This window comes from Diceros bicornis, chromosome 15, assembly GCF_020826845.1.
Source record: "Diceros bicornis minor isolate mBicDic1 chromosome 15, mDicBic1.mat.cur, whole genome shotgun sequence".
Taxonomy (NCBI): domain Eukaryota; kingdom Metazoa; phylum Chordata; class Mammalia; order Perissodactyla; family Rhinocerotidae; genus Diceros; species Diceros bicornis.
In genome coordinates this window covers 49565620-49591955 of record NC_080754.1, presented here as the reverse complement: position 1 = coordinate 49591955, position 26336 = coordinate 49565620, and the positions used below count along the sequence as shown (strand labels likewise).

The window sequence follows — 26336 nt, the reverse complement described above, 5'->3', positions numbered from 1 at the left end:
AACACGATGTTGGGACCACTTACAGGGCACTTTAATTTGGCGACATAGAACCTCATGTGCTGTTTGGGGTACAAATTCATTATGGCTCCGGTGAAAAGAACAAATGCTGACCAGGAGGGCAGATAGAACATTGTTTATCACATTATCCTGGTATCCCACTCCCTCTCAGCAAAGCTGGAACAAATAATCCAGCCTCGGTTATAGTTGACATGGCTATAAACTCAACCCTAGAAATGAATCGTGGGGGTAGCAGTCACAGAACCCCTGTAGGCAACAGGGCCAGACCTAAGTGAAGTTATGAAGCCGTGGATGTTGCCTGTGGGTGACCTTCATCTTCTATTTTTATACTATTTTCCTCTTTTCCAGGCCAACTTTCATTACGTACCTCCTTTTTTTTCAGTGCTCTCTCAAGGTATTTTATTCTTGTCACAGTTAAAGCTGATTTGTATTTTGGAATCAATGACTTGATATTTTACCCTTCCGGGTGTATTTGGGTTTTAAAGATGGCAATTATAGAGCAATGCCCAGCAGAGAGGTGTATGTCCTACAACCTGGGCTTCATTTCCATCTCCACCAGTTATGAATCAGTACCTATCTTTTCAGAGTCTTGATTTACTTGATTACTGTAAAATCAGGACAATAAAAATTACTTCCCAAGTTGAATGAAGATTAAATGACATAACATGTGTAAAAAAATGCTTTGGTAAGCCATGGATTCTTTTTTTTTTTTTTTTTTTAAAGATTTTATTTATTCATTTTTCTCCCCCCAAAGCCCCAGTAGATAGTTGCATGTCATAGGTTCACATCCTTCTAGTTGCTGTACGTGGGACTCGGCCTCGGGTTGGATGGCGAAGTGGTGCCTCTGGGAGCGCCCGGGATCTGAACCCGGGCGGCCAGCATCAGAGCGCGCGCACTTAACCGCCAAGCCACGGAGCCGGCCCGCCATGGATTCTTTTTTTTTTTTTTTTTTAATTGATGTTTTAATGGTTTCTAACATTGTGAAATTTTGGGTTGTACATTTTTGTTTGTCCATCACCCCATATATGACTCCCTTCACCCCTTGTGCCCACCCCCCACCCCCACTGCCCGGGTAACCACAGTCCAGTTTTCTCTGTCCATGTGTTGGTTTATAGTCCACATATGAGTGAGATCATGCAGTGTTTGTCTTTCTCTTTCTGGCTTATTTCACTTAACATAATACGCTCCAGGCCCATCCATGTTGTTGCAAATGGGACGATTTTGTCTTTTTTTATGGCTGAGTAGTATTCCATTGTATATATATACCACATTTTCTTAATCCAATCGTCAGTCGAGGGACACTTAGGTTGCTTCCACTTCTTGGCTATGGTGAATAATGCTGCAATGAACATAGGGGTGCATAAGCCTCTTTGGATTGTTGATTTCAGGTGCGTTGGCTAGATTCCCAGTAGTGGGATGGCTGGATCATAGGGCACCTCTATTTTTAATTCTTTGAGGAATCTCCATACCGTTTTCCATAGAGGCTGCACCAATTTGCATTCCCACCAGCTGTGTATGAGGGTTCCTGTTTCTCCACATCCTCTCCAACATTTGTTGTTTTTTGTCTTGGTGATTATAGCCATTCTAACGGGTGTGAGGTGGTATCTTAGTGTTGTTTTGATTTGCATTTCCCTGATGATTAGTGATGTTGAGCATCTTTTCATGTGCCTATTGGCCATCTGTATATCTTCCTTGGAGAAGTGTCTGTTCATTTCCTCTGCCCATTTTTTGATCGGGGGTTGTTTGTTTTTTTGTTGTTCAATTGTGTGAGTTCTTTATATATTATGGAGATCAACCCCTTGTCAGATGTATGTTTTGCAAATATTCTCTCCCAGCTGGTTGGTTGTTTGTTCATCTTGATTCTGGTTTCATTTGTCTTATAAAAGCTCTTTAATCTGATAAAGTCCCACTTGTTTATTTTTTCTTTAGTTTCCCTAGTCTGGGTAGGCATGTCATCTGAAAAGATTCCTTTAAACCCAATGTCAAATAGTGTGTTGCCTATATTTTCTTCTATGAGTTTTATAGTTTCAGGTCTCACCTTCAGGTCTTTGATCCATTTTGAGTTAATTTTTGTGAATGGCGATAGCACATGGTCCACTTTCATTCTTTTGCATGTGGCTGTCCAGTTTTCCCAACACCATTTATTGAAGAGACTTTCCTTTCTCCATTGCATGTTCTTAGCACCTTTGTCGAAAATTAGCTGTCCGTATATGTGTGGTTTTATTTCTCGGCTTTCAATTCTGTTCCATTGATCTGTGTGTCTGTTTTTGTACCAGTACCATGCTGTTTTGATTACTATTGCTTAGTAGTATGTTTTGAAGTCAGGAATTGTGATGCCTCCTGCTTTGTTCTTTTTCTTTAGGATTTCTTTAGCTATTCGGGGTCTTTCGTTGCCCCATATAAATTTTAGTATTCTTTTTTCTATTTCTGTGAAGAATGTCATTGGGATTCTGACCGCCATGGATTCTTATAAACACTTTTAGTTATTTTCATAATTGGATCAATATCATTAACTTTTCCATTTCCTTCACAGGATTGCAAGCTCCTTGAGGGCCTGGAGGGGGCCTTATTCACCATTGATCCTAGGGACTGGCACTGTGCCAGGCATTTAGGAGAAATGCAACAACATTTATTAAATGAGTGAATGAATGTATGAATGATAGACCATGGGAGAAGCGGGTATTTTGAGATCCAATATTTTGCTGAGTATATCATCTTTATGTCTCTTCTGTTTCCAGACGGTCCTCATGAGAAGTACAATTCTCTTTCTTGATTGACCCTAAAAATGACAGTTTATTCGAAGTCTTCATCCCTATAAATGTTGGAATTATAGTTTATGAGTTCCTTTTTTTGCCTACCTTAAGCCAAAGTTATTGCTCCAAAGTAGGCAGGAAAAATCATTTGACCCTAAAACTCATACTTAAAGGGAAAGGCCAGTAGTATATTTTTAGTTCTTGTACTTACAAATTTTGAGCCAAAATAACCACTAGGCCTAGATATTGCAATAGAGCTACACCTAATAATTCTGCTGAGTGCCATCCTAAATTAAACCTCACTTCTATGATTTTTTTAAGTGTAATTACTTCAGAGAGTATAAAGAGCTAAAATTTGCCTGTGTGAAATGGATGTGAAAACATCTGCCTCCTCTTGTTATCTGTCTTGCAAAACCCCAGGCTACAAAAGCACTAGATGTGGGGTCCATCTTAAGACCCCGTGTGCTACGTGTCTTCTGTTTCCAGATCCATTCTTCCTCCTTCTCCATCCTGCTGTGGGCCCACGGAGTCTGGTCAATATAGACTGCTTGAACGGGCTCCCTCCCTTCCCGTTCAGATCGTGGTAGGCACAGGCAGGAGAACAGACTGCAGAAGGAGGATAAAGTTTGGGGAATTTATTTCCCTGGTTCCTTCTCTGATAGTCTACCGAAGGACACCGCTGATGCAAGGCTTTCTTCACATAGCCATCCTCTCTTAGAATGGGGAATTACTCCCTTCCTTTGTGTTACCAGCTCTAAACAAGATAACAGCTCCCTGTTGCTACAGGCCCCAGAGCACTCCACTATCTCTTGTTGGTTTCCTTAAACCCCGCCCACATCTTTGCATAGAGTCCCTTTGTTAAATGCTTCTCAGATGAACCAGTTTAAGCATGCCATCTCTTTCCTGCCAGGACCCTGACCCTACACCTCATGTGCAGAGAGAGCGTAGTGCATCTGCAAGTTGGCCTTTCTTAGATCCTTAAAAATTAGCAAAGGCCAGAATGGAAACCCTCTTCCACCCATTTCTCTGAGTAATTCCCTAACTACTATGGGACATTTTTATGGCTCTAAGTTATTTCATAAATATCTACATGCATTCTTTCCACCAGTCCTGTTTGTGAGGTGGGTGATCATCAGTAACAGGATCACCTCATACGGGGGCTCTCGCAGTGTGGTCGGCATCAGCAGCAACAGCGTCACTGGGGAGCTTGTAAAAATATAAATTATTGGGCTCAGTCTCAGACCTACTGAGTCAGAAATTTTGGGGGTGGGGCCAGCAGTCTGTGTTTTAACAAGCCTTCCAGAGGATTCTAATACATGCTAATGTTTGAAAACCACTGATGTAACATATGGTTACACATGCATTTTAATGTAAGTAAATTACTTTCTCTCCATTCTCCACTCCCTCAACCCCCACTCCACTGCAAAGGAATTTTTTGCTTTTCAGTTTAGTGGTTCTCAGACTGGAATGCATTGATGCATCAGAAGGACTCATGAAGCTTGTTCAAAATCCCAATGCCCAGACGCCACACTGGATTCACTGAATCAGACTCTCAAGTTTGAGAACAACTGATTCCTCCATCAGCTCAAAATGGTGAGAAACCACAGCAGGAATAGATAGCACAAACTTGAAGGAAGAATGTACATGATCTGGAGGCTGTGAGCTCTGAGGAAACCAGAGTTACCTTTGGACCTGACTTTAGGTTGTTGCTTACTGGGAACAGAGAGGGGGTTTCTATTGCATGTAACTGGGTCATGTTTGTGGCAACTTTAGATGCAGACAAGAGCAGAATGTCTGATCTATGTTTTGAGGTGCCTGCCTGCCCATTCCTCTCTGTCTCAGAGACTCTACTCTCACCCATAACTCCTGCTAAGTGGTGATGAATAAATGACAAGCAACAGCATATACTGGAGTATATGAGGAAGCCATTTGGGTTAAAACTAATTTGGCCTGACTTTATTTTTCTAAAAGTGCCTGACATGGCCTGTTGAGCGTGCATTATATATCTGCTTTAAATACTTACCATGTCCCAAAGACAAGAATGATGCCATTAAAGATAGGGATGTAACTTCCCTGCATATCAACATTTCTTTAAGGATAAACATCTCTTCCTGGAAACTAAGGATTAATTACCAACCTGCTGTGCTCACCTTGTGACCACTGACCTGCTGACCACTGATCTGCCGTGCCAGATAAGCATCACGTGACAATTGTAAAAGGGACCTTCCTATCATATGTGATGTATGCTGCTTGTTCCAAGATGGTATAACCTCTCTGTACACCCCTCTTCTTTGGTGCCCTTCCTTCCCTGGGGAAGGAATGCCCCAGGCTAGTCCTCACATCTGGCTCATAACAAACTCACCTCAATTTTGATTTATAGATTGATTATGGATTATTTGTGTCAACATTTCACATGTCATACAGTTACCCCAGGCCACAGATAATGACGTCCAACCCAATTCATTGGCTGGCTAGCCACCAATCATATGCCTCTCTCAAAAATATGCAGTAAGGCCTTGCTACTCAAAGTGTGGTCTGCCGACCTGCTGCATCAGGGGATCACCTGGGATTCTAGAGACCCACCTAGACCTACTGAATTAGAATCTGCAGTCTACCAAGATCCCCAGGTGATTCACATGCAGATTAGTGTTTGAGAAGTGCTAGTTTAAGAGACATAGATATCTTAAAGTCAGTACATAGTGGACGCTTTAACCCCATCTAGGATTGGTGGTCATTTTTGATCATACAAAGTTATGATGGATTCGTAAAGCAAGTCAAGAAAGCCTATCTGCTGAGAGAAGTTGGATATTTCGGAAGATAAGAAGAAACAGAAATTAAATACACAAAGAGACAGAGGAAGTAGCTTGGGTTCTTGAATTTTCTATACCAAGCTCCCTGAAAGCAGGTTTTCCTTCATTTTTTGATCTTGGATGTCCAGGAGATTTCTGGTTGCATCCTTATAATAAACCTCTCTCTTTACTTAAGCTAGCAAGAGATGACTTGCAAAGAGATGAACTAAATCACAACTAAAAAAAAAGTTAAAATGGAGATTTGGAGTCATTTTGCAGACCCTATATAGGTATCATTTATGAGTAAATGACCTTTTCTGTTTTTCAAATATTAAATAATACACATTCATTATAAAAAAAACTCAAAATTTTCAGAGGGAAGCAAAGTAGAAAAAAAGATCTTTCTTCCCCTAGGACCCTTATTCCCATTCTCCAGAGGTAAAGAGTTAACAATGTCTTGTATAACCTTTAATAATTTTTCTACGTACCTATAATGCCCCCTGGTTTTTTTCCCCTTGGCACCAATAAAAAACCAGGAAGCTGATCATCTTATTATCAATATACCTAGAGGTATTTAATAATATCTGACATTTGTGTAACTCATAACTTTTTGAAATGCCCTTCTGTAGCTTTACTGTTAAAATAGTCCTTGGAGGCAGGCAGTAGGGCAAGCACTGGTACTGACACTGGTAATAGTCAGCCATTTAATGATTAGGTAGCAAGTAACTATAGTGTTTTTTTTTTTTTTTTTTTTGCAATTACTAATTATAGCTTTTACTTGTTCTCCCACCCATTGTTAACTGTGCTGCTTAGGCAATATACTATCCAGCTTCCACTAGGTTCCTATAGATAACATCTCCCTGGCACCTGGGTCACCACGGTAATGGATGTTTAACTGTTTTTCAGGAATTAGGCCCACTTTGTCCAGTTCAGGCTGGTTGAGACCACCAATCCATTAACTGAGTCTGCGCAGGTGCCCAATAAGTGACGTTCTGATGTCGAGAGGCTAAAAACTCCACCCTCAGATCGTGGGAATGCTGCCATTTGGTGAACATGCATCCTATGAAGAGCCATGAAGCTGGACCATGCGTGGGCAGATCATCAATTACCTCATTTCTCATCCCCTCCAATCATCTATTGCCACACTTCAGACCACCTTGCCCCCTACCCCATAAATATCCCTGAGTCCCCATTTTCAGAGAGGCAGATCTGAGATTATTCTCCCACCTCCTCACTTGGGTGCCTTGTGATTAAATCCTCTCTCTTCGCAAACTCGTTGTCTTAGTGATGGCATAATCTTGCAGTGGGCAAAACAAACCTGGTTTGGTAACATTACTTTCGTTGATTTGACATATGAATACTCTAAGGTTTAAAATCATGTCCTCTGTTTTCACTGAGGTTCACTAAATAAATAGTTGTGTGAGAGTTCCTATTGTATTTGCTTTAAAATCATTGAGGACGTTATTCGTTAAGTCACATGTAAGGATTTTCTTTTTGAATTCAGTGCTGGGGAAAGACCATCACCCCAGAGAAACTGGAATGCCTCAGAAAGCCTGACAGAAAGGCTGAATCACTTGTGTTTTTCACTTTTCCCTCAACTGCCAGGGTGCTCAGAGCCAAACTAGTTGTGGTTAACAACTGCTTTTTCTAGTTGGCATATTTTTGTTCTTTTCCTTGGTTATGAACTCCTACTTCTCTGTCACTATTTCATTGTATTTTTTGTTTAATTATAAGCTGCTTCAAGTATTTTTGTGGAGCAAGGAAGAAGTTTAGATAAATTTAACTGTTAAAATGGGGAAACTGAGGCACCAACGAAAACTTACCAAAATTTACTGAGATATTTGCTAGCAGAGCTAGAACCGAAATTGTGGTTTTCTAAATTCTAGTTCATGCAATTTCCTCTGTTCCCCGTGAACTAAGTGTCAAGCTTTTTCCCTTTAACCATGGAACATATTACATCTAATTTTAAAAGTATGGCAATTCTGCAAATGTCACACTGAATGTTATTTGAATTGAAAATGTGCTTTACCTTTTGAAGGCCATCCAGCTCTGCCTTACTTATTGTTCTCAAAGGCACTGCCTTCACATCTAAGGATCCACCCAGGGCTGGATGCCTGGGGTTTGCCAACAGGCGCGATAAAAGGTAAAGGTCCTATATTTCCTGCAGCACTAAATGGTCCTTCAAAAACACAGAACACCATTTTTCTGTCAGACTTTTTCCAAATGGATGGCAAATATCTACCTTGAATAAAAACATGTAAAAAAATAAAAAAAACAAAACACTCTGCCAGGCAGAGAGATGAGTCATGCTTTAACGAACAATCGATGTGAGTCCTTTTTTGTTGTTTTGCTCTGTTTTGAGAATTCAGTCATTTTCTTTCAGTTATTTATGAGGATTTTGAGGTCTCTGTATTTTAAAAAATACCCAATTTAATTTATTCTGTGATGAAATATAGCATGGCTTTTTTTTTTTTAATTTTTTTTTAATGTTTTTTCCCCCCAAAACCCCAGTAGATAGTTGTATGTCACAGTTGCACATCCTTCTAGTTGCTGTATGTGGGACGTGGCCTCAGCATGGCGGGAGAAGCAGTGCGTCCGTGGGCGCCCAGGATCCGAACCCCGGGCCACCAGCAGGGGAGCGCGCGCACCTAACCGTAGCATGGCTTTTTATTTACCCTTTGTAAAAAGTAACAGAAAGCTATTGGGAAATCTTTTTCAATTCCGGGTGAAACATGAGCAGCAATGCGAATGGCTCAATGCCATCTACTGTCAAGAGCGCCCTCTGCTGGCGATTGCCTTGAATTTACAAAATATTCTATTGTAGACTTCTGGATTTCATTAGTTGACCAAATGAGGTTTTTAATGCAGTAGTAGAAAAAAACATCAGAAGGGGGGGGAAAAACCCAGAGATCTTATCTTAATAATATAAATAAGCAAATATATTACATATAATAGCATCAGGCATAATTTTACATGTCATGAAAAGAACGCTATGTTGGAACTGTAACAACATAAGAACATTTGTTCAGCAAAGATTTGTTGAATGTTTATTCCGTGAGAGGCACTCTGTCAGCACTGGGGTCACAAAGGTGATGCTGACACAACCTACATCAGGATCCCACAGTCTGGTGGGGGAGTCAGACCCACTAACAGACAGGTATGGTGTCACGTGTTGAGTGCAGGTGAGACCAGAGGAGGGACCTCTCCAGGATCCTGAGGAGGGAGCAGTTAGGGAAGGCTTCCTGGAGGAGGATGGCAAAGGAAGAAAAGGAAAGGCAAAGAAAAGGCGTTCTAGGTAGAGGAAAGAGAACTAGGTAAGAGAAAACAGTGCTGTGCAGAAAGGGTGCAGAACCACGATGATAAATTCAGCGTTGGCCAGCTGTGACTTAGCACAACATGCAAGGCTTGCCCAGAGACGATGCTGGGCAACAGCACTTCTCGGGTGTTTTGGTCTGAGAGCTTTACATTCTTTTTTTTTTTTTTTTAAACAGTTTTTATTTATTTATTTTTTTGTGAGGAAGATCAGCCCTGAGCTAACATCCATGCTAATCCTCCTCTTTTTGCTGAGGAAGACCAGCTCTGAGCTAACATCTATTGCCAATCCTCCTCCTTTTTCCCCCAAAGCCCCAGTAGATAGTTGTATGTCATAGCTGCACATCCTTCTAGTTGCTGTATGTGGGATGCGGCCTCAGCATGGCGAGAGAAGCGGTGCGTCGGTGTGCGCCGGGATCCGAAACCTGGGCCGCCAGTAGCGGAGCGCGTGCACTTAACCGCCAAGCCATGGGGCCGGCCCCATCAGAGCTTTACATTCTTAAAAATTATTGAGGCCTCCCAAAGAGCTTTTGTTCATGTGGATTTTATTTATTGATGTTTACCGTATTAGAAATTAAAACTGAGAAATACCTTTTAACTGCAGTTGGTTACTGTCACTGATTCTTTCCACTCCAATTCTCCTCCATCATGACTCCCCATGTGTTAGATGGCTTAGAGAGGCTGCAGGCACTTTTTGGATCCAGTCAAGGGAAAATTGAGCTGGAGATGCATTTGGCTTGGGTTTAGTGGGATATATTTATGTGATTTGCAGCTGCTTCAATTAAGTTATTGTTGACTCACCCAGCAGAGGAATAACTTCCGGAAATATCTCTATCCCACACTAATGTGTGGGATATTTATTGATGTTTACCGTATTAGAACCAAGAATATGTTCATATTTCAAGACATCTGGCCCGGCACTTCAGCAGAGTGTGTTGCAATATTCTATTGCACTCAGCACCAGAAGTTTGAGGGGAAATGGAGGAAAAACAAGGTTAAAAATGTGTGGGGCCAGAAGTTATCTGTGGAGAATTCTCCCGATCATCAAATATATTATAAATGCAAGCAGAGGATTTTGTTTTTATTAAAGACTAGTGAAAATGGAAGTTCTCTCCTGGCAGGAATTATGGTGCATTAAAGATGAAAATTCTTTGTAATCCCTTCCAGTAAGCAGTGGTGTTTATTTCCCCTCCTCTTGTATCTGAGCTGGTCCTGGGATTTGCTTTGACCAGTAGAATATGGTGGGATGGTGCTGGGTAACTTCCAAACCTGGATCTTAGGAGATACAAAGCTTTCCACTTTTGCACACTCAGAATGTTCCATCTTGGAACCCAGATGCAATGCTTTTAGAATTCCAATTCAGGAGGAAAGGCCATGTGGAAGAGAACCAAGTTTCTCAGCTGACAGCCAGCAACAACTGCCAGCCACCTAGTGAGCCATCATGGATGTTCCAGCCCAGTGGAGCTCTCTGATGAATGCAGCCCCAGTCAACACTACATTTAGCAGATGATCCATTCAGCTAGGCTCAGTCAACCCAGAATCATGCAACAACACATGGCTTTTGTTTTAAATTACGAGTCTCAGAATAATATGTTCCTCAGCAATAGATAACCAAAACAATTTTGCTTTGTTTGCATCAGAAGGAAAATAGAACAGACATAAAGGGAAGGAAGTTCTTTGGACAGAATAGATTTGACTATATTTTTAGAGCTAAGAGGAAGGAGTGAATAGAGAGCTAAAAGTACAGAGGAGAGGGGAGATATTTCAGCACATCTTTGGAGGAGACAATAATGAACTGGATTAAGGACACAAATTGAGGTACTGGCTTTGTATGGAAGGCAGGGAACTTACTTCATTCTATGAGAGTGGAAGAAATGAAGTCAGCAGGGGAGATGTTACTACTTAGCTTAGTAAGCCATTTATTTTAAAGCAGAATACTTAAATTTAATCTGTGGCCAAGCAAATAAGTATTTTTTATTTCATGAATTTAACTGGAATAAAAAAACATAGAATTTGATTCCCTATTTAAAAATAAAGAGAACAGAAAGAAGAGAAGACAACATCCTAAAAGGAGTAGAATTGCTTTGACTGGTTAAAATTTCTCAAACCCTTAAGTTGACTTCCAAGGAACACTTGTGGAATGCCTTATGTAGATCATTCTTTTAGGGCAGTTTGTAACAGTTTATTAACACAGAAAAACCTCAATATCTGTTTAAAAAAGTACAGGATGGACTTGAGTTGTGGGAGAAAAAAAAATCTTCACTTTATCCATTCACTCAAAAACACTTTTTCCAAATGGGCAGAGGAAATGAACAGACACTTCTCCAAAGAAGATATACAGATGGCCAATAGGCGCATGAAAAGATGTTCAACATCACTAATCATCAGGGAAATGCAAATCAAAACAACACTAAGATATCACCATTAGAATGACTATAATCACCAAGACAAAAAACAACAAGTGTTGGAGAGGATGTGGAGAAACAGGAAGCCTCATACACAGCTGGTGGGAATGCAAACTGGTGCAGCCTCTATGGAAAATAGTATGGAGATTCCTCAAAGAATTAAAAATAGAAATACCCTGTGATCCAGCTATCCCACTACTGGGAATCTATCCAACGAACCTGAAACCAACAATCCAAAGAGGCTTATGCACCCCTATGTTCATTGCAGCATTACTCGCTATAGCCAAGAAGTGGAAGCAACCTGTGTCCTTCGACTGATGATTGGATTAAGAAAATGTGGTATATATATACAATGGAATACTACCCAGCCATAAAAACGACAAAATCATCCCATTTGCAACAATATGGATGGGCCTGGAACCTATTATGTTAAGTGAAATAAGCCAGAAAGAGAAAGACAAACACTGTATGATCTCACTCATATGTGGAATATAAACCAAAACATGGACAGAGAAAACTGTATTGTGGTTACCAGGGGCAATGGGGGAGGGGGTGGGCACAAGGGGTGAAGGGAGAAATATATATGGTGATGGACAAAAGAAATGTACAACCCAAAATTTCACAATGTTATAAACTATTAAAACATCAATTAAAAAAAAACCCATTTTTCGCTTTAAAATTTGGTGGTTAAAAACAAGGATGAAATTACTTTGAAATTATTTAATTTTGCTTAGATATATTTAGTTTGTTTGTTTTGAGGAAGATTGGCCCTGTGCTAACATCTGTTTCCAATCTTCCTCCTTTTCTTTTTCTCCCCAAAGACCCAGTACCTAGTTGTGTAGCATAGTTGTAGAGTTGTTGCTCTTCTATATGGGCCGCCGCCTCAGCATGGCTTGATGAGCAGTGAGTAAGTCTGCGCCCAGGATCCGAACCGGCAAACCCTGGGCCACAGAAGTGGAATGCACTAACTTAACCACTATACCACCGGGCCGGCCCCTAGATATATTTAGTTTTGAGGAAAGTAAGTAATTTTATTCTTAAGTGATTTTTTACATTTGACATAACCTTAATTTACTTCTAGAAGAAATACATGGAAAAAGAAAAACAATACCATAATTCCTATAAGCTCAATTTTTTTCAGTGAGGATTTATTTATATAAAAACACGTTTTAAAAGTCCACTATGTGCTCTGTTCTTTTTTTTTTTTTTTTTTGCTGAGGAAAACCCGCCCTGAGCTAACATCTGTGCCAATCTTCCTCTATTTTATATGTGGGTAGCAGCCACAGCATGGCCACCGAGTGGTTTAAGTCCGCACCTGGGCTGCCAAAGTGGAGTGCACTGAACTTAATCATTAGGCCATGGGGCTGGACCCTATGTGTTCTGTTCTAAATGCTGAGGAAACAGGAGTGGAAAAGACAAAGTACCTGCCTTCATGGAGCTTCCATTTAAATATGGGGAAAACAGAAAGCAAGCACATAATCAAATAATGAATAAGAATTGCAGAGAAGTGAGGCAGAAAACTGCAATAATAAGGATAGCAATCAAAGGGAGAGGGCCTGGGGCTGGAGAGAGGGGTGGGGACTGGAAGGGGTCGGGGCTAGTTTGAGTCTGTCTGAGAAGGCGGAGCTCCCAGTCTGAATGTCAACACTGAACCAGTAGTGAGAAAATCTGCGGGAGGAGCCTTCCAAACAAGACACAAAATGTTACCAGCCTCTCTCTCTCTCTAATGGCACAAAGTGCTGGTGCTGGGTGACAGGGCTGAGCAATCCATGTATCCCTACTGGAAATCATATCTACCTTTCCAGTCTCTGAGATTTGGGGAATGTGGTACTGATATTAGTATCTTCTAGATATTTAAATAGGGGATCCATTGGAAAATATGAGATGTTATTTAAAAAAATGAGGGATAAAAAAAAGAATGAAGAGGGGCCGGCCTGGTGGTGTAGTGGTTAAGTTCATGCGCTACACTTCAGTGGCCCTGGGTTTGTGGGTTCGGATCCCAGGCATGGCCCTACACTACTCATCAAGCCATGCTGTGGCGGCATCCCACATATAAACTAGAGGAAGACTAGCACAGGTGTTAGCTCAGGTCCAGACTTCCTCAAGCCAAAAAAAAAAAAGAATGAAAATTACAAGAAAAACAATAGTAAAACACTATAGGGTACATTTTAAATGCCCCAAAGGAGAATTGTTGGAAGTGTTAGTAGATGCCTCGAGCAAAATATAGCCACACACCAGAGGTTTTGTTGGAGAAGATGAAAGTAAGTATAATTAAATACAAAAATCTAATTTATACACATGTATGTGATCATTTTTTTTTTAAGATTTTATTTATTTTTCTTCCCCCCAAAGCCCCAGTAGATTGTTGTATGTCATAGCGGCACATCCTTCTAGTTGCTGTATGTGGGATGCGGCCTCAGCATGGCTGGAGAAGCGGTGCGTTGGTGAGCGCCTGGGATCCGAACCCGGGCCAACAGCAGTGGAGCGCGTGCACTTAACTGCTAAGCCACGGGGCCGGCCCATCACATGTATGTGATCATTTAGAACCAATACAAACAATTCATTTTGAAAAAAAAAGCTTTGTAAATTCCTATATTGATATAAACTAAGCATAATATACCCAGATGTGAAATTATTAGATTTGCTTGTAATGACAGGGTCAATTTGAGAACTTGCCTTCGGGGATATTGATATTTCTTTGGCTGAACTAGTTCAAATCCAAATTCATTTGCACTATGATCATCTCTTCTTAATACGTGTATTGAAAAGTCCCAAAATAGTCTCAGGGCCTGCCTGGCTTTTATGAATATTCTCGCCAGTCCAGGGCAGGTTTCCCCAATAGAAGCAGCACATACTGTATTCAGACATGAAATGAATGTCATCAAGGAGGCCACTGAACCACCTCTCAGTGACTGAAAGGCAGCTGGAGTCCTCCACTGGGCAGAAGATTTGAGTGGAATTGTGGCTCTGGGCACAGAGTGAAAGAGAGAGAAGGGAACCAGAAAACGAGATGAGGCACATTCCCAGATGGAGCCATTTTATTTCCAAACATGAGTCAAAACAGATACATACTTTCCTACCTCCACACTGGATTTTCGTTTTACAAAACAGATTTGCTACTAAAATCCTTCATAAAATCTGCCTTCCCCTTTGCAGTGGGAAATAAGCAAAAAGTCAAAGGTTAAAAGGTCATGCGTAAAATATCATATCCAGCAAGATAATTATACAATTGTCTGAAATTTTTCACAAATTCATGAGAAAACATTACACATCACGATATTTTACAAGACTTCAAGGTTTTTTCTTCATATATTTCTGTTCATATTTCACAATGATATGACAAAAAGACTATCAGCTTTTTCATAAAATAGGAAAACGAAACAAAGCCATAACACTAAAAAACAAATCTGCAGAGTATAAACTTTTTTTTTATATAAAAACAAAAACTAAAAACGAACTCATTCCAAACTAAAATATCTTCAACATGAACTCTATAGGCTTCCCAAAGGAGTTCTCAGTGCTCAGATTTTTGGTTGGGTTAGCCTCTCTTGTGTGTTGTGGTTTTTGTGTGTCATGATTTACAATTGTTATTATTCTAAGGAAAATTTCAAGGAAGACCTTCAAGCAAGGTCTGAGGTGGGATACAGTGCAAGTCATTAGACAAATTATTCACATATATAAAAGCTTTAATGAAACTCAAGTATTTCATCAGAAACAGTGGTTGTCCTTTTTTTTTCTTTCATTCTCTTTTCATCTGAGAAAGCCCTTTTAGAGATCTGGAATCATTCATTGTAATTACTGAAGGATTTGGCTTGCAATTCTGAGAAAACATGATTTTAAGGAACTCTGTGCACGTATTATATTTTCTTTGCTTTCTTAGACATAGATAACCTCAAAATAAGGTCCAAACATTGGTTCCTTCAAATGGTGTCACAAAGTATAGTATTAAATGAGAAGGGTAGCTATCACAGAGTAAGAACTAAAGTCCTAGTTTTACAGAAAAAAAATGTTTGATGATGCGTGTGCCTCTGTATATGGAATAATGACCTACAAAGAAACCACTGTAGAAAAAGAGGCCAATACAATTTGCCAGTCTGACAAAACGGTTGGAATTCATTGTTGGAAGAGACCTCCGAGATCTAATAATTCAATTCTCTGATTTTAGAGGAAAAGGAAAAGAGGCCCAGAGAAGCTAAGTGACTTGCCTGAGTACATTAGCACATTAATTTGTATGATTATTTTTATATACACACAGGCACACACGCATACACACAGTGTTGCATTTACTTCTGTTTTGTACATTAAATGCTACTGGCTTATATAATAAATGAAAAACAAGTATGCAGATTTTCATTTGTTATTTCACTGCCAAAAATGTTTCATCTTTCAAATGAGTAAAATCTACTTTCTCTCCACTGATGAAGTTCCTGTATCATGACTTGGCTGTACGGCTGCTCTCTGCAGTCCCTGAAAGCAGCATGGAGTGGGGCAGAAGTCCGAGTGGCAGGAAGGAGGGCAGAGGTACTCAGCTCAATCAGAATCGGAGTTTCTTCCTATGCTAAAGATGTTCCCACTGGCAGTGAAGGCTTTACACGAAATTAAGCTTGGGCTATTGTAACTTCTAGACCTGGCTGGAAGGACATAATGAGAGATGTAGGTGCCAGGTGCCAATGTATGCCCTTCATCCAGAAGAATAGGAGCTAGTGTTCCTCTGACCATAGAGAGAAATGAGCATGTGTTTCTTGCCTAAGCTATTGAACTATAAACTTAGACGACTTTACTAGGTATAGTCATAGTTTCTAGTTATTTTAATTTGTATATGCATAAAAACATCAAAATATTTAAGCCTAATGTATAGTAGTATTAATAGCTATTTTACCTCTTTCCAGAAATTACATGTGGATATAATTCTAATTTTTTAGACTCTAAGGTAGTTTTTTAAAAATATCCTTATTTCTAATATTCATTACTGACATTATTCCGAAAAATCTTAAGTCTAGCCACATATATTAACATTAAATAACTTAAAAAAATAAACAATACATTATATATACCAAAATAGCCCCACTTTAAAGCCATGTAAGTGAAAAAGTTGAGTTTTCAAGAATAAACTAGACCCTCTAAAGGTATTTTTCATAATTTTAAACTAATATTAAATGTATCTTCTTTTCTGACTACGCCAAATATATACATACTGCTCTTGGTAATTCATGTCAGAAGTATTCATTATGAAAACAATAGGTTGGTTCATTTGTTTTTACTTGTTCTGTAATGGAAAATTTATTCTAAATCTAAATAAATTTGCTCCCAAAGATCTCCCCCAAGGAGACGGCATAACCAAAGAACTTAACAACGTACAGATATCCAGTGCATGCAAACCTTATATTTTTTAATAATAGTGGTAGAACGTAACTTTCAAGTATCATCATCATCCAACTGGACTTACAGATAGCTATCTCATAAAATTAACACGATAAAGGAAGAAAGTCATTTGAGGAACCTGTCCTTGCTAGAACGCCATTGCCGAAATTCCCATAGGAAACAAAACCATCCACTCATGAAGAACAGAGGGCACTTGGTACCCAGCACTGACCTTAAAGTACACACATTTAACACTGCTCTGAACTCAAAGCAAACTCTAGCAAGCTGAGGAGGAGCCTACATTTTCTTAACTCATTCAACGTCACTCTATCATCCATGGCTGGAAGAATTTCTTCTAAAAAGAACTTCTTGACTAAGGCAAGACCCAGAGCTATTTCCAGCTCCTAGTCCCGCTTTCTGCAGCTGTGGGTATTAGTCGTAGTTTGGCTAAAACAACCACGTTCAGAACCAGATTCAGGTGTTTTTGCACTTACGTTAGTCAAATGCATTTAAAAAAATTAAATTAACATGAAGTCTGCAGAGAATAGAGATTACATAACTCACAAGTAACAAGGGGAAATTAGTCGACTAAAAAGTGCGTGTCTTTCCAAAGCAGGTGCAGGAGGTCAGGAGGGGCTCAAGCTTTCTAGAAATTTTACTCCTTTACAGGTTTTGATCCAGCCACTTGATGTAACTATTCCTAGTCCGGATTCCCACTGAGAAGTTGGTGGGCCAGCTGGTGAAAATCATGCACCCGTGGAAGCCATCCTCGAAGTGGTCGAGGGTCACCTCCACACCGGCACTCTCCAAACGCTTTGCATACATGATCCCATCGTCTCTTAGGACATCGTGCTCACATGTCAGAACATAGGTCTTTGGGAGGTGCTGCAGGACTTCTTGGTCTGCGATGAGTGGGGCAGAACGGGCATCCAGCAGCTGAGGGATCTCCTGGACGATCTTGGCATTGCCAGTGGTCTGCACGACAGGCTTGTAGTTCTTTGTGATGGATGCGGGCAAGAGGGACGTCCAGTTTAGACGGGCCCTGAGGCCAGCAGCCTCTTCCACATCCAGTGAAGTGTGATTGTTCACTATCATGGCCTGGACAAAGTCATAGCTGCCTTTGAAGTAGTCCACCCAGTACTTCACCATGACGTAACGGGGCAGGATTGGGGTGTTCACATTTTGCTGATATGAGGGTGTGTTAAAATCTAAAGCTTGAAGAACTGGATAAATTAAAGCTTGCACTTTGAGCTTGTTTCTTAGGTTGGCATCTTGACTAAACTGGAGAAGAAGAAGCAAACACATTATTTCATTTTGCATGGCTCCTTTGACAGAAACCACATCTTATAAAGTAGTTTAATGTGTTATTTTGAATCAATCAAAAGGGTATAAGTGTTAAATTTCTACCACGCATGGTATTAAATAATGTAGTTTAAAAAATAACTAATTCTCCATCCCCACCTCCACCATCACCCTATCAAGCCTCTAGATATTGACTGAGAAAGGTATGATGTTTGCCACTCAGTTTTGAGCGAACACTTCAAAGGTACCTGATCTCTTAGGTCTTTAACCCCCATTCACACTTGTATTTCTCCTTTGGCACTTAGCACACCTTGCTGGGTACTATGGATGGATAATGTGTGAATCTTATTTCGTTTCATATTGCCTGCAAGTCCCCAAAAGGCAATGGCTTACTAGGGAGAAAAAACTAGCCTGACTCTTCCAGAGGAGAGGAGCAGGAAAAGCTAAACGAGCAGATGATGGGACTCCAAAGTGTTTTAGTGGGACCTCAGGGTGCCTCCTCTGATGAGCATCTAGTCTTCATGCTCCGAGAGACAGCGAGGATTTAAATAGTGCTGACATCGCACCCTCCATTCTACTGAATGAGCACGTGCCCCAGAGTGAAGTTGACACAGAAATGTGAACGAATCTCCCCCCTCAGCAGATCTCAATGCCCCCCTGCTTCCCTGAAACATGAATATATTGCCTCATTTTGTAACTCTAGTGTCTAAGATGATATATTTTTCATGTAACATCCAAAGGGCAGCTAACTCCGTCACTGGGTCTCATAGGCCCATCCTTGAGGTCACTTTAGCCATACAATTCTGTTTACACAGGACTTTAGAACTCCATCCCCAGGGAAGATGTAACTGATCTGTAAAAGCATGAGGAAATGATCAGTTAATAGTATTATTAATATGTGCCAAGAATTATACATACATCATCTCACTAAGTCCTGGCAGTCCGATGGCATTATCCTCATTTTCCTGAGGCTCAGAGAGGTTAAGGGACTTGCCCAAATAGCTCTCAAAGGCGGGGACTGGATTCTATCCCAGTTCTGTCTGCTTTTAACCCCTACGATGTTCTTCCCACTGCCCCAGACTTTCTTCTTACCACCTTTGGACACATGGACAGCAAACCTGCCAATGCTAAGTGGAGAACCAAGTTCTTTAACTATAGCAAAGGAGAAGAAACAAGGGACACCACAGATAAAAAGGCAGATGCTCTTTGAGGATACCAAAAGAAATGTGGAGGTGAGAAGACAGAGATGCTATTCTTCAGTCATTAAATCCATAAGAGGAAGAAAATGTACTTCTCTTTGAGCTTACACAGCTGCCCCAAATTTTGGGTGCTATTAGAGCTGGATAGTTTTCAAAGAATCAACCAGGTAAAGCTCCGGTTAACTCATATTATAACAGTCAAGTGCCTGAACCATTTAATTTTTTTTTTATATTAAAAAGTTGGGGAAACATTGTTTAATTTGGTTCAAAATTCTAAGGAAATAATCTTAGCAATTGGAATTTAAGCAAAAATACCCTGTTTTGCAAGTCCAACACAGAAAAGGAGCAGGGGACACAATTTCCATGCATGTCCCTGAGGAGCAAGGGAGCCCTCTAAAGTGTTAGCCCTTCCTCTCACATTAATTGAAATCAGGGCCTTTACGAGGACTCAGAAATGATGCTTCTTTCAATGACCCCTCTTTCTACTTTGGAGAGATCTCTGAGAGGTCTCTAAGTGTGGTCATCTGAATAACTTGGCCCCTAGTGACCAGCCTACCGGCTAAGCCTTTGCCATGCACAGTGGAGGATGTGTTGGTCTGCTGGACATTATCACGCGCCCTCCCACCACCAGCACCTCAGGGCAGTCTGTTACCTGCTGGCCCAGGGCAGCGGCCAAATTCCCACCAGCACTGTCACCAGAAATGCCAATTCTGCCTGGGTCAACCGAATACTTGTGTAAGACCTCCGGCCGCAGGAAATACTTTGTGGCGCGTACAACGTCGTGAATTTGTGCAGGAAAATAAACCATTGGAACTAGCCTGTATCTGTGATGACAAAAATTGTATTCACTGAAGGATTTCACCAAGTCTTTACTGGCCATTTAAAGTTTAAGAAGAAACCGGTTCTTTTGACACCAGAAATAAACAGGGAAGGAATTAATATAAGAATAAAACATCCATTTTCTTGCAAATCAAATACTTAGTTTAAAAATGTAATGATTTTGTAAAAGTAATAATTCTTTTTTTTTCACCATCAGCCACCAAATGAAACAACAAACCAAACCAAATACCCATCACCACCACTAAAGCAGAAACAAAACCTCAAAGTAAAAGGCAAATGTTGATTATTAAGATATGGATAGAACCACAATAGATTTTGGAATGCCATTTCTGGAAGTCAGTGTTCCATTCACAACTGCTCTGGGTTAGAAGGTGACTCGGCAGCATTAACCACTTTATTGGTCTCATGTTTAATGAGTCTTTGTGGTATTCTTCAAGATTTACTTGATAAATATAGTAAAACTGAACTCCACTGAAGAGGTCAAGCCAGCCTGACATTAAACCCAACCAACACATTCACTCACTGGGGACTGAGACTAAAAGCCTGGTTGTCAACCAACAAAAGGGAAGCCAAGTCTGCCAGACGGCCCAGGGCAGGCCCTCCGGGACACCTCCGGGGTTTCCCCTACCATCCCACTTTATAGGATCAGAGTCCCTTTGGGATCCTACTCTGTACACTTATTAGGATTCATAATCATTTAAGAGCTCCAAAGAACCCTGGTTTTGTCGTGTGTCCCGCCCATAACACCATCTTACAAATCCATATTGGTACTCTCAGCTTGGACGCCCTCCCAGGCTCCATCCTCTTTCCCTGCTTACTAATTCTCACTCATCCTTTAAGCCTTACTCGAGGGTTTGGCCTCCTCCAGGCAGCCTTCTTTGCTTCTGGGGCTGAGTTGGCTACCGTTCCTTGGTACTTCTATGTGCTGGGGTATATTACTGTTCTTATTGTCTCGTATGAAAATGATCTCTTTATGTAGTTCCTCTAAAGAGTGTGTTCTCTGATATCAGGGACTGTGTTTTAATCATTGTGTTTCCAGTGTCTATCAATGTGCTGGGCACATAATCATCCAACCAGTAAATCTTTTTTGAGTATTAACATACTTTCACTTTACAAATGAAGAAACTGAGGCACAGAAGAATTACTTGATTTCTAAAATAAGTCAAATGCAGATCAACACAAGGTTGGAGAGAAACTAATGACTTAATTAAAATCCAATAATAGTCAGTTAAGACTCAGGTCTTTTAATTTCCATTTTATAATTAGCATATTCTCAGAAACTAATTTTTTTCTAAGCTACTCTATATAAGGCCATTTATTTCCCCCCATCTAAAATCTGGCTAGTTAATTAAATGTCCTGACATTCAGTGCAGATACAATCAAACGGACAAATATTTGTGAAATACCTTGATATGTAGTGAATGCAGATCTGGTCATTCAGGAATTACCACGTTTTAAAATTCTAAATGCAATAAGAAATTCCCTTAGTGGTCGCCTTATAACAGATAAAATAAGTTTTCTAATTTCTTTCTTATTTTTCCATCTGTGGAGATCAATTAATCATCCAAAACGTTTTTCCTCCGGTCGATTTTCATTATGTCTTCAAGCTGCTGCTCCACTTTCCCATTTGTTCATAGAGGAGGAAAGGAGTAGGATTACACCATTTTGTCCACTAGGTGGAGACATCTCACATGATTCTATTGACCCCCAAGTCTGGGACGAGGTCTCAATTTTTTAACTTCAGTATTACCAAGCTGATTTCTTAATTCTTTCAATGAAATAAAAACAAATGCACCTCATGACTCAAGTTGTGAAAATAAAGGCTATTTGTCTCAGCCAGATTCCACATATCATAATAAACTGTTTTCCCAGTGGCCCTGGAGGTCAGAACATACTCTACTAGCACGCATACATGAATTAAATTTTCCGATGTTTCACAAAACATCTTAGCGATTTTGAATCGAGGCAAATTGGTAATTTAAAAGAATATGCTATTGCCTCAAATCTTATCAATCGATTAACAACTGGCTCAGATAACAGAGTAAATATACTTAAAAACAAACAGGTTATGATGCAAAAATCTTTTGGGCACCCTTAAAGATCTATCTTCTAACCCCTTATTGGGAGAGAAAACATTCTCTCCCAATAAGAAGGGATATTATTTTCATAGATTGGAGAATAGAGTAAAACTAGATATTTCTGAGATCACCTAGCGGAAGATGGTGATCTTGAAATTGACCTGAGCAGTACAACAAAAGTTCTGTAATGCCTTTATGGACACAGAAAACAGAGGCAGGAGGAAATTTATGAGTGGTGTAGCCACAGAAAGCATGCATAAATATATTTATCTGCTGCTTTTGTTCACAGCTATGTCCTTGCAAAGTACTCAAAGAGGATTCTGCCTTTTTTTTTTTTAATTTTAAAATTATAGATCTTGAGTTACAGCACCTGATGAATTCATGGCAAATACATTCTCAATTTGCCCACCTCACTGCAGAGATAAGTGCCAGCTTCTGCTTATCTATTGCTGTGCATCCCTCCTACTATAAGAACAAAATTCGGTGTAAACTCAGGAATGAGGTTTAATCAATTTAATAAGTGTGTACACTCTATAAAAATTATCTTATTCCTGCCAGGTGAGGCATTCGCCAGGTGCTCCACAGCTGTGTTTCACTCAAATCTCAGAGCAAACCTGCGGGCTTAAGGATGAGAGCATGAGCTAGAGGAGGATGTGTAACTTGTCTACAACAGCTAGTAAGTGGCGAAGCTGTGATCTGAATTCACGACTGACTTTAAAAGGTATCCTCCCTTCCTTTTAGAATATTCTCAATCTTCAAAACCCACAGCCTTTTGAATATGTGTGTGTGTTCTCATTACCTCACCAAAGCAGTAAATTCTCAAAACTGTGGATTTCTGACATCCCTGAACATCTCTCCTGATTTCAGTGGTTTTGCACTATTCTCTAAACAAACCACCTACCACTGTGCCTGGCACATGGTACACCCTCAATAACATACTTTTCTTCCTTCCAAACAAAATTTTAAACATTTATTTTATACCTTTTACATATAAAATATATGTCATATAACACTATCTGTGGTGGGAAAAGTAATAACTATATGGCTTTAAAAACATAAAAAAAAAAATTGTTCCTAACTCATCTACTCGTCTGGCCAAGGGCCCCACTTCCTATAGTCTATGCACAGCTCAGAGTTTCTCAACTCTATATGCACATTAGGATAATCTTGGGGGCCCGCCCCGTGGCTTAGCGGTTAAGTGCGTGTACTCCGCTACTGGTGGCCCGGGTTCGGATCCCGGGCGCGCACGGACACACCGCTTCTCCGGCCATGCTGAGGCCGTGTCCCACATACAGCAACTAGAAGGATGTGCAGCTATGACATACAACTATCTACTGGGGCTTTGGGGGGGGGGGGCGGGGAAAGGAGGAGGATTGGCAATAGATGTTAGCTCAGAGCCAGTCTGCCTCAGCAAAAAGAGGAGGATTGGCATGGATGTTAGCTCAGGGCTGATCTTCCTCACACAAAAAAAATAAATAAATAAAGTGGTCATTAAAAAAAAAAAAAATTAGGATAATCTTGGGAGCTTTACAAAAACACTGAGGTCTGGGGCCAGCCCCGTGGTGTAGCGGTTAAGTGCGTGCGCTCCGCTGGCAGCCCGGGGTTTGGATCCCGGCCGCGCACTAACACACCGCTTGTCAAGCCATGCTATGGCGGTGTCCCATATAAAGTGGAGGAAGATGGGCACGGATGTTAGCTCAGAGCCAGTCTTCCTCAGCAAAAAGAGGGGGATTGGCATGGATGTTAGCTCAGGGCTGATCTTCCTCACAAAATAACAAAAACAAAAACAGCACCAAGGTCTGAGCTACACATCTCCCTGTTCCTGCTCCCAATGCACTGGTCCCTCTCTCCATCCCCTATGTCCTTCCCCCCAGCAATTCCTCATTAAATGTTCCCATCCTTGAAGTCTCATCTCAAATGCCACTTCTTCCATGAAACCTTCTAAGAGCCCAGCCAAAATAACTCTCCTTCCTCGGAACACTCAAAGTCTGACATGAGGTCATAACACAGATACCTCAACTTCCTCTAGAAATAGATGAAAAGTCACAATTATGTACTAAAGAGTTTGATGAATACACACCGGAAATAAGCAGCACCATTTCTACCATCTATTACTTACTTTATTAACTTAATTTATCTGTTAACAGTGACCAGGGAGATGGAGCAATGCTCATAATGACCGACAAATTGCTCCTAGAGTCAAAGGCAGATATCACACACAAGCCCGGAGTTGAGGGGAAATGTGAGTTGCTCCAAGCCTGTTAAGGTGAGGCCCTGAATGGCACCAGTGTTTTAAGAGTGTTGTAATGTGCATTTGCCCTCAAAATAACCTAACCTGGAAACCAGTGTACAGTCTTCTGCTGTCGGCAAGGACACTGAGTTCTCTTCATGTGGTGCCAGTTAGGTGAAAGGTACATGTGATATTCTGGAATGAAATTATACTCCTATTAGATTCAGCAGGAGTGAGAGAAAATCTCACTCCTTTTTTAGCCTTTTTTTTCCCTTTTCACCATCTCCTAAGAAGAGCTCAATAGATTCATCCTGAGAACACAAAAAGGTTAATATTCTCCTCACTCTTAGAGAACCCATATCTTCAGTAGGGGTTATCTGAATCAAATCAATAATTACATCCACATTGTGCTCTCTATTTGAGGGAGACAACTCCAGAGGAATAATCTATTCCTCTAACAGGTGGAAGCTACTTTTCCATTAAATGAACATATAATCAAATTGCACAGGAAGGATTGTGAATGGATAATTGTTACTCCTGCTGTTCTGAAACTGTGGTTTGCACATAAAGGTTGAAGAAGGGTCTTCTTTTCTGATTCTACGCTCAACGTTGGCCCCGGAGATGGCTTTGACTACCAGTCACTCAGCGAAGGAGAGCAGAGATTAGGAAAGGCTTGGCTGATTGGATAAGTATAATGTTCAAAAGAAGTGACCAAGGTCAGGATGCTTCACTAAAATCCTAGGAGTCACTGAGCCTAGAACTGTGATCCATTTAAATGATGCAATTCTCTGAGGCTCTGTTCACAGTTGAAGACTTTATCTATGTACACAGCAGGGAGCTCCCCAGGCTCTCTGTGTTTATCTAAACTGCCTCCTCCCATTCAGATGCCAACCTCGCCTTTCACCTCGATGGTAAATAGAGAGCCAGAGCACTCCCCAGAGGCTACAGCCCACGCGGGCTTGGAGCCGCGTTCTCCTGGCGTCCTTTCCCTGTGTGGTTTCAGAAGCGAAACATAGCTCCGTAGGGTTCAGGTGGGGGTGGAACTAGGCTTCACAACCTCACTGTGCTTTGAGCTCATAGGTGTTCTGGAGCTGCAGCACTGACTGTTTTAAAGAAAGCTCTAATTATAAAGCTCCAATTCCCCCCCCAGGAATTCTAACAGATCTAAACCACAAGAGAGACACTAGTGGATGTTTTATGTTAGTAGAAAATGGAGCCAAGATGACATTAGTCAAATATGTCTAAAAAGAGATTCCTTAATTAATGATACCGAAGAAAATAAAACAATCTACTTCTTAAAAGAAGCCACAGTATCATCTTTCTGTAGCATTAAATTATTTGTGATGCTGGCCTTCAGGTTTGCTAAGGTTGGCCTGGACTGAGTAAAAGGAGAGTTTTGAGCAAAATCTCCCCTTTCTTGGAGGGGAACTGTTAGGAGTTTGGTCTGCCCACCTTCCAGGGCTGCCCAGGTGGCAGTGATGCATGAGGATTTCTCCCCTCAAGACTCAGAGGAAGAGCAGGAGAAGGAGCAGAGGGAAGGCACAGCCAGGTCATCGTCGCTCTGGGTTTTTCAGAGTATTGCACTTGAACGACAATTTATCGAGATGTGTGTTGTATTGTGCCTCCTAAAACCACTGTGATTTTGTCAGCTTGCACTCATCTGATTTTATGGATGGAAAAAACAGAGGCATAAAAGTCTCACTGCTTATAACCCTGTTAGCAGCAAACTAAGATAAGTGCTCCAGCTTCTTCTCTGTCTCCATTAGCAACATTCTTCTTCACAGCTCTGTAAAGTTTTGTTGCACCTGCCATTTGGCGGAATGGGAATAGGTCTCCATTTACATAAAATGGAGAGTTTATAAGTGTAGTAAAGACTTAATTAACAGCAAAATACAACTTCAAACAGTTTTCCACACCCAAAAAGCAACATAAATGCCTTGTAGAATTTAATAATAGAATTTATAGAATTAAATAGAATTTAATAATATCCAACATGGCTACTTTGTCATTATCTTGCATTTTATCTTTAAAAAAAAGAAATTTAATCTT

General features: G+C 40.6%; 1 protein-coding gene across 1 annotated transcript in view; it reads right to left on the bottom strand.

The window, feature by feature from the left end:
- Nucleotides 1-14297: 14297 nt before the first annotated feature.
- The window catches only part of NCEH1 (neutral cholesterol ester hydrolase 1), a 68904-nt gene continuing 56865 nt past the window's right edge, over nucleotides 14298-26336 (bottom strand). Inside the window, exons 4-5 of the mRNA XM_058556341.1 lie at nucleotides 19792-19963; nucleotides 14298-17919 (exon numbers count right to left, since the gene is read on the bottom strand). Coding sequence (XP_058412324.1) covers nucleotides 17302-17919; nucleotides 19792-19963 — 790 coding nt within the window. The 3' untranslated portion in view covers nucleotides 14298-17301. The remainder of the gene's footprint in view (nucleotides 17920-19791; nucleotides 19964-26336) is intronic.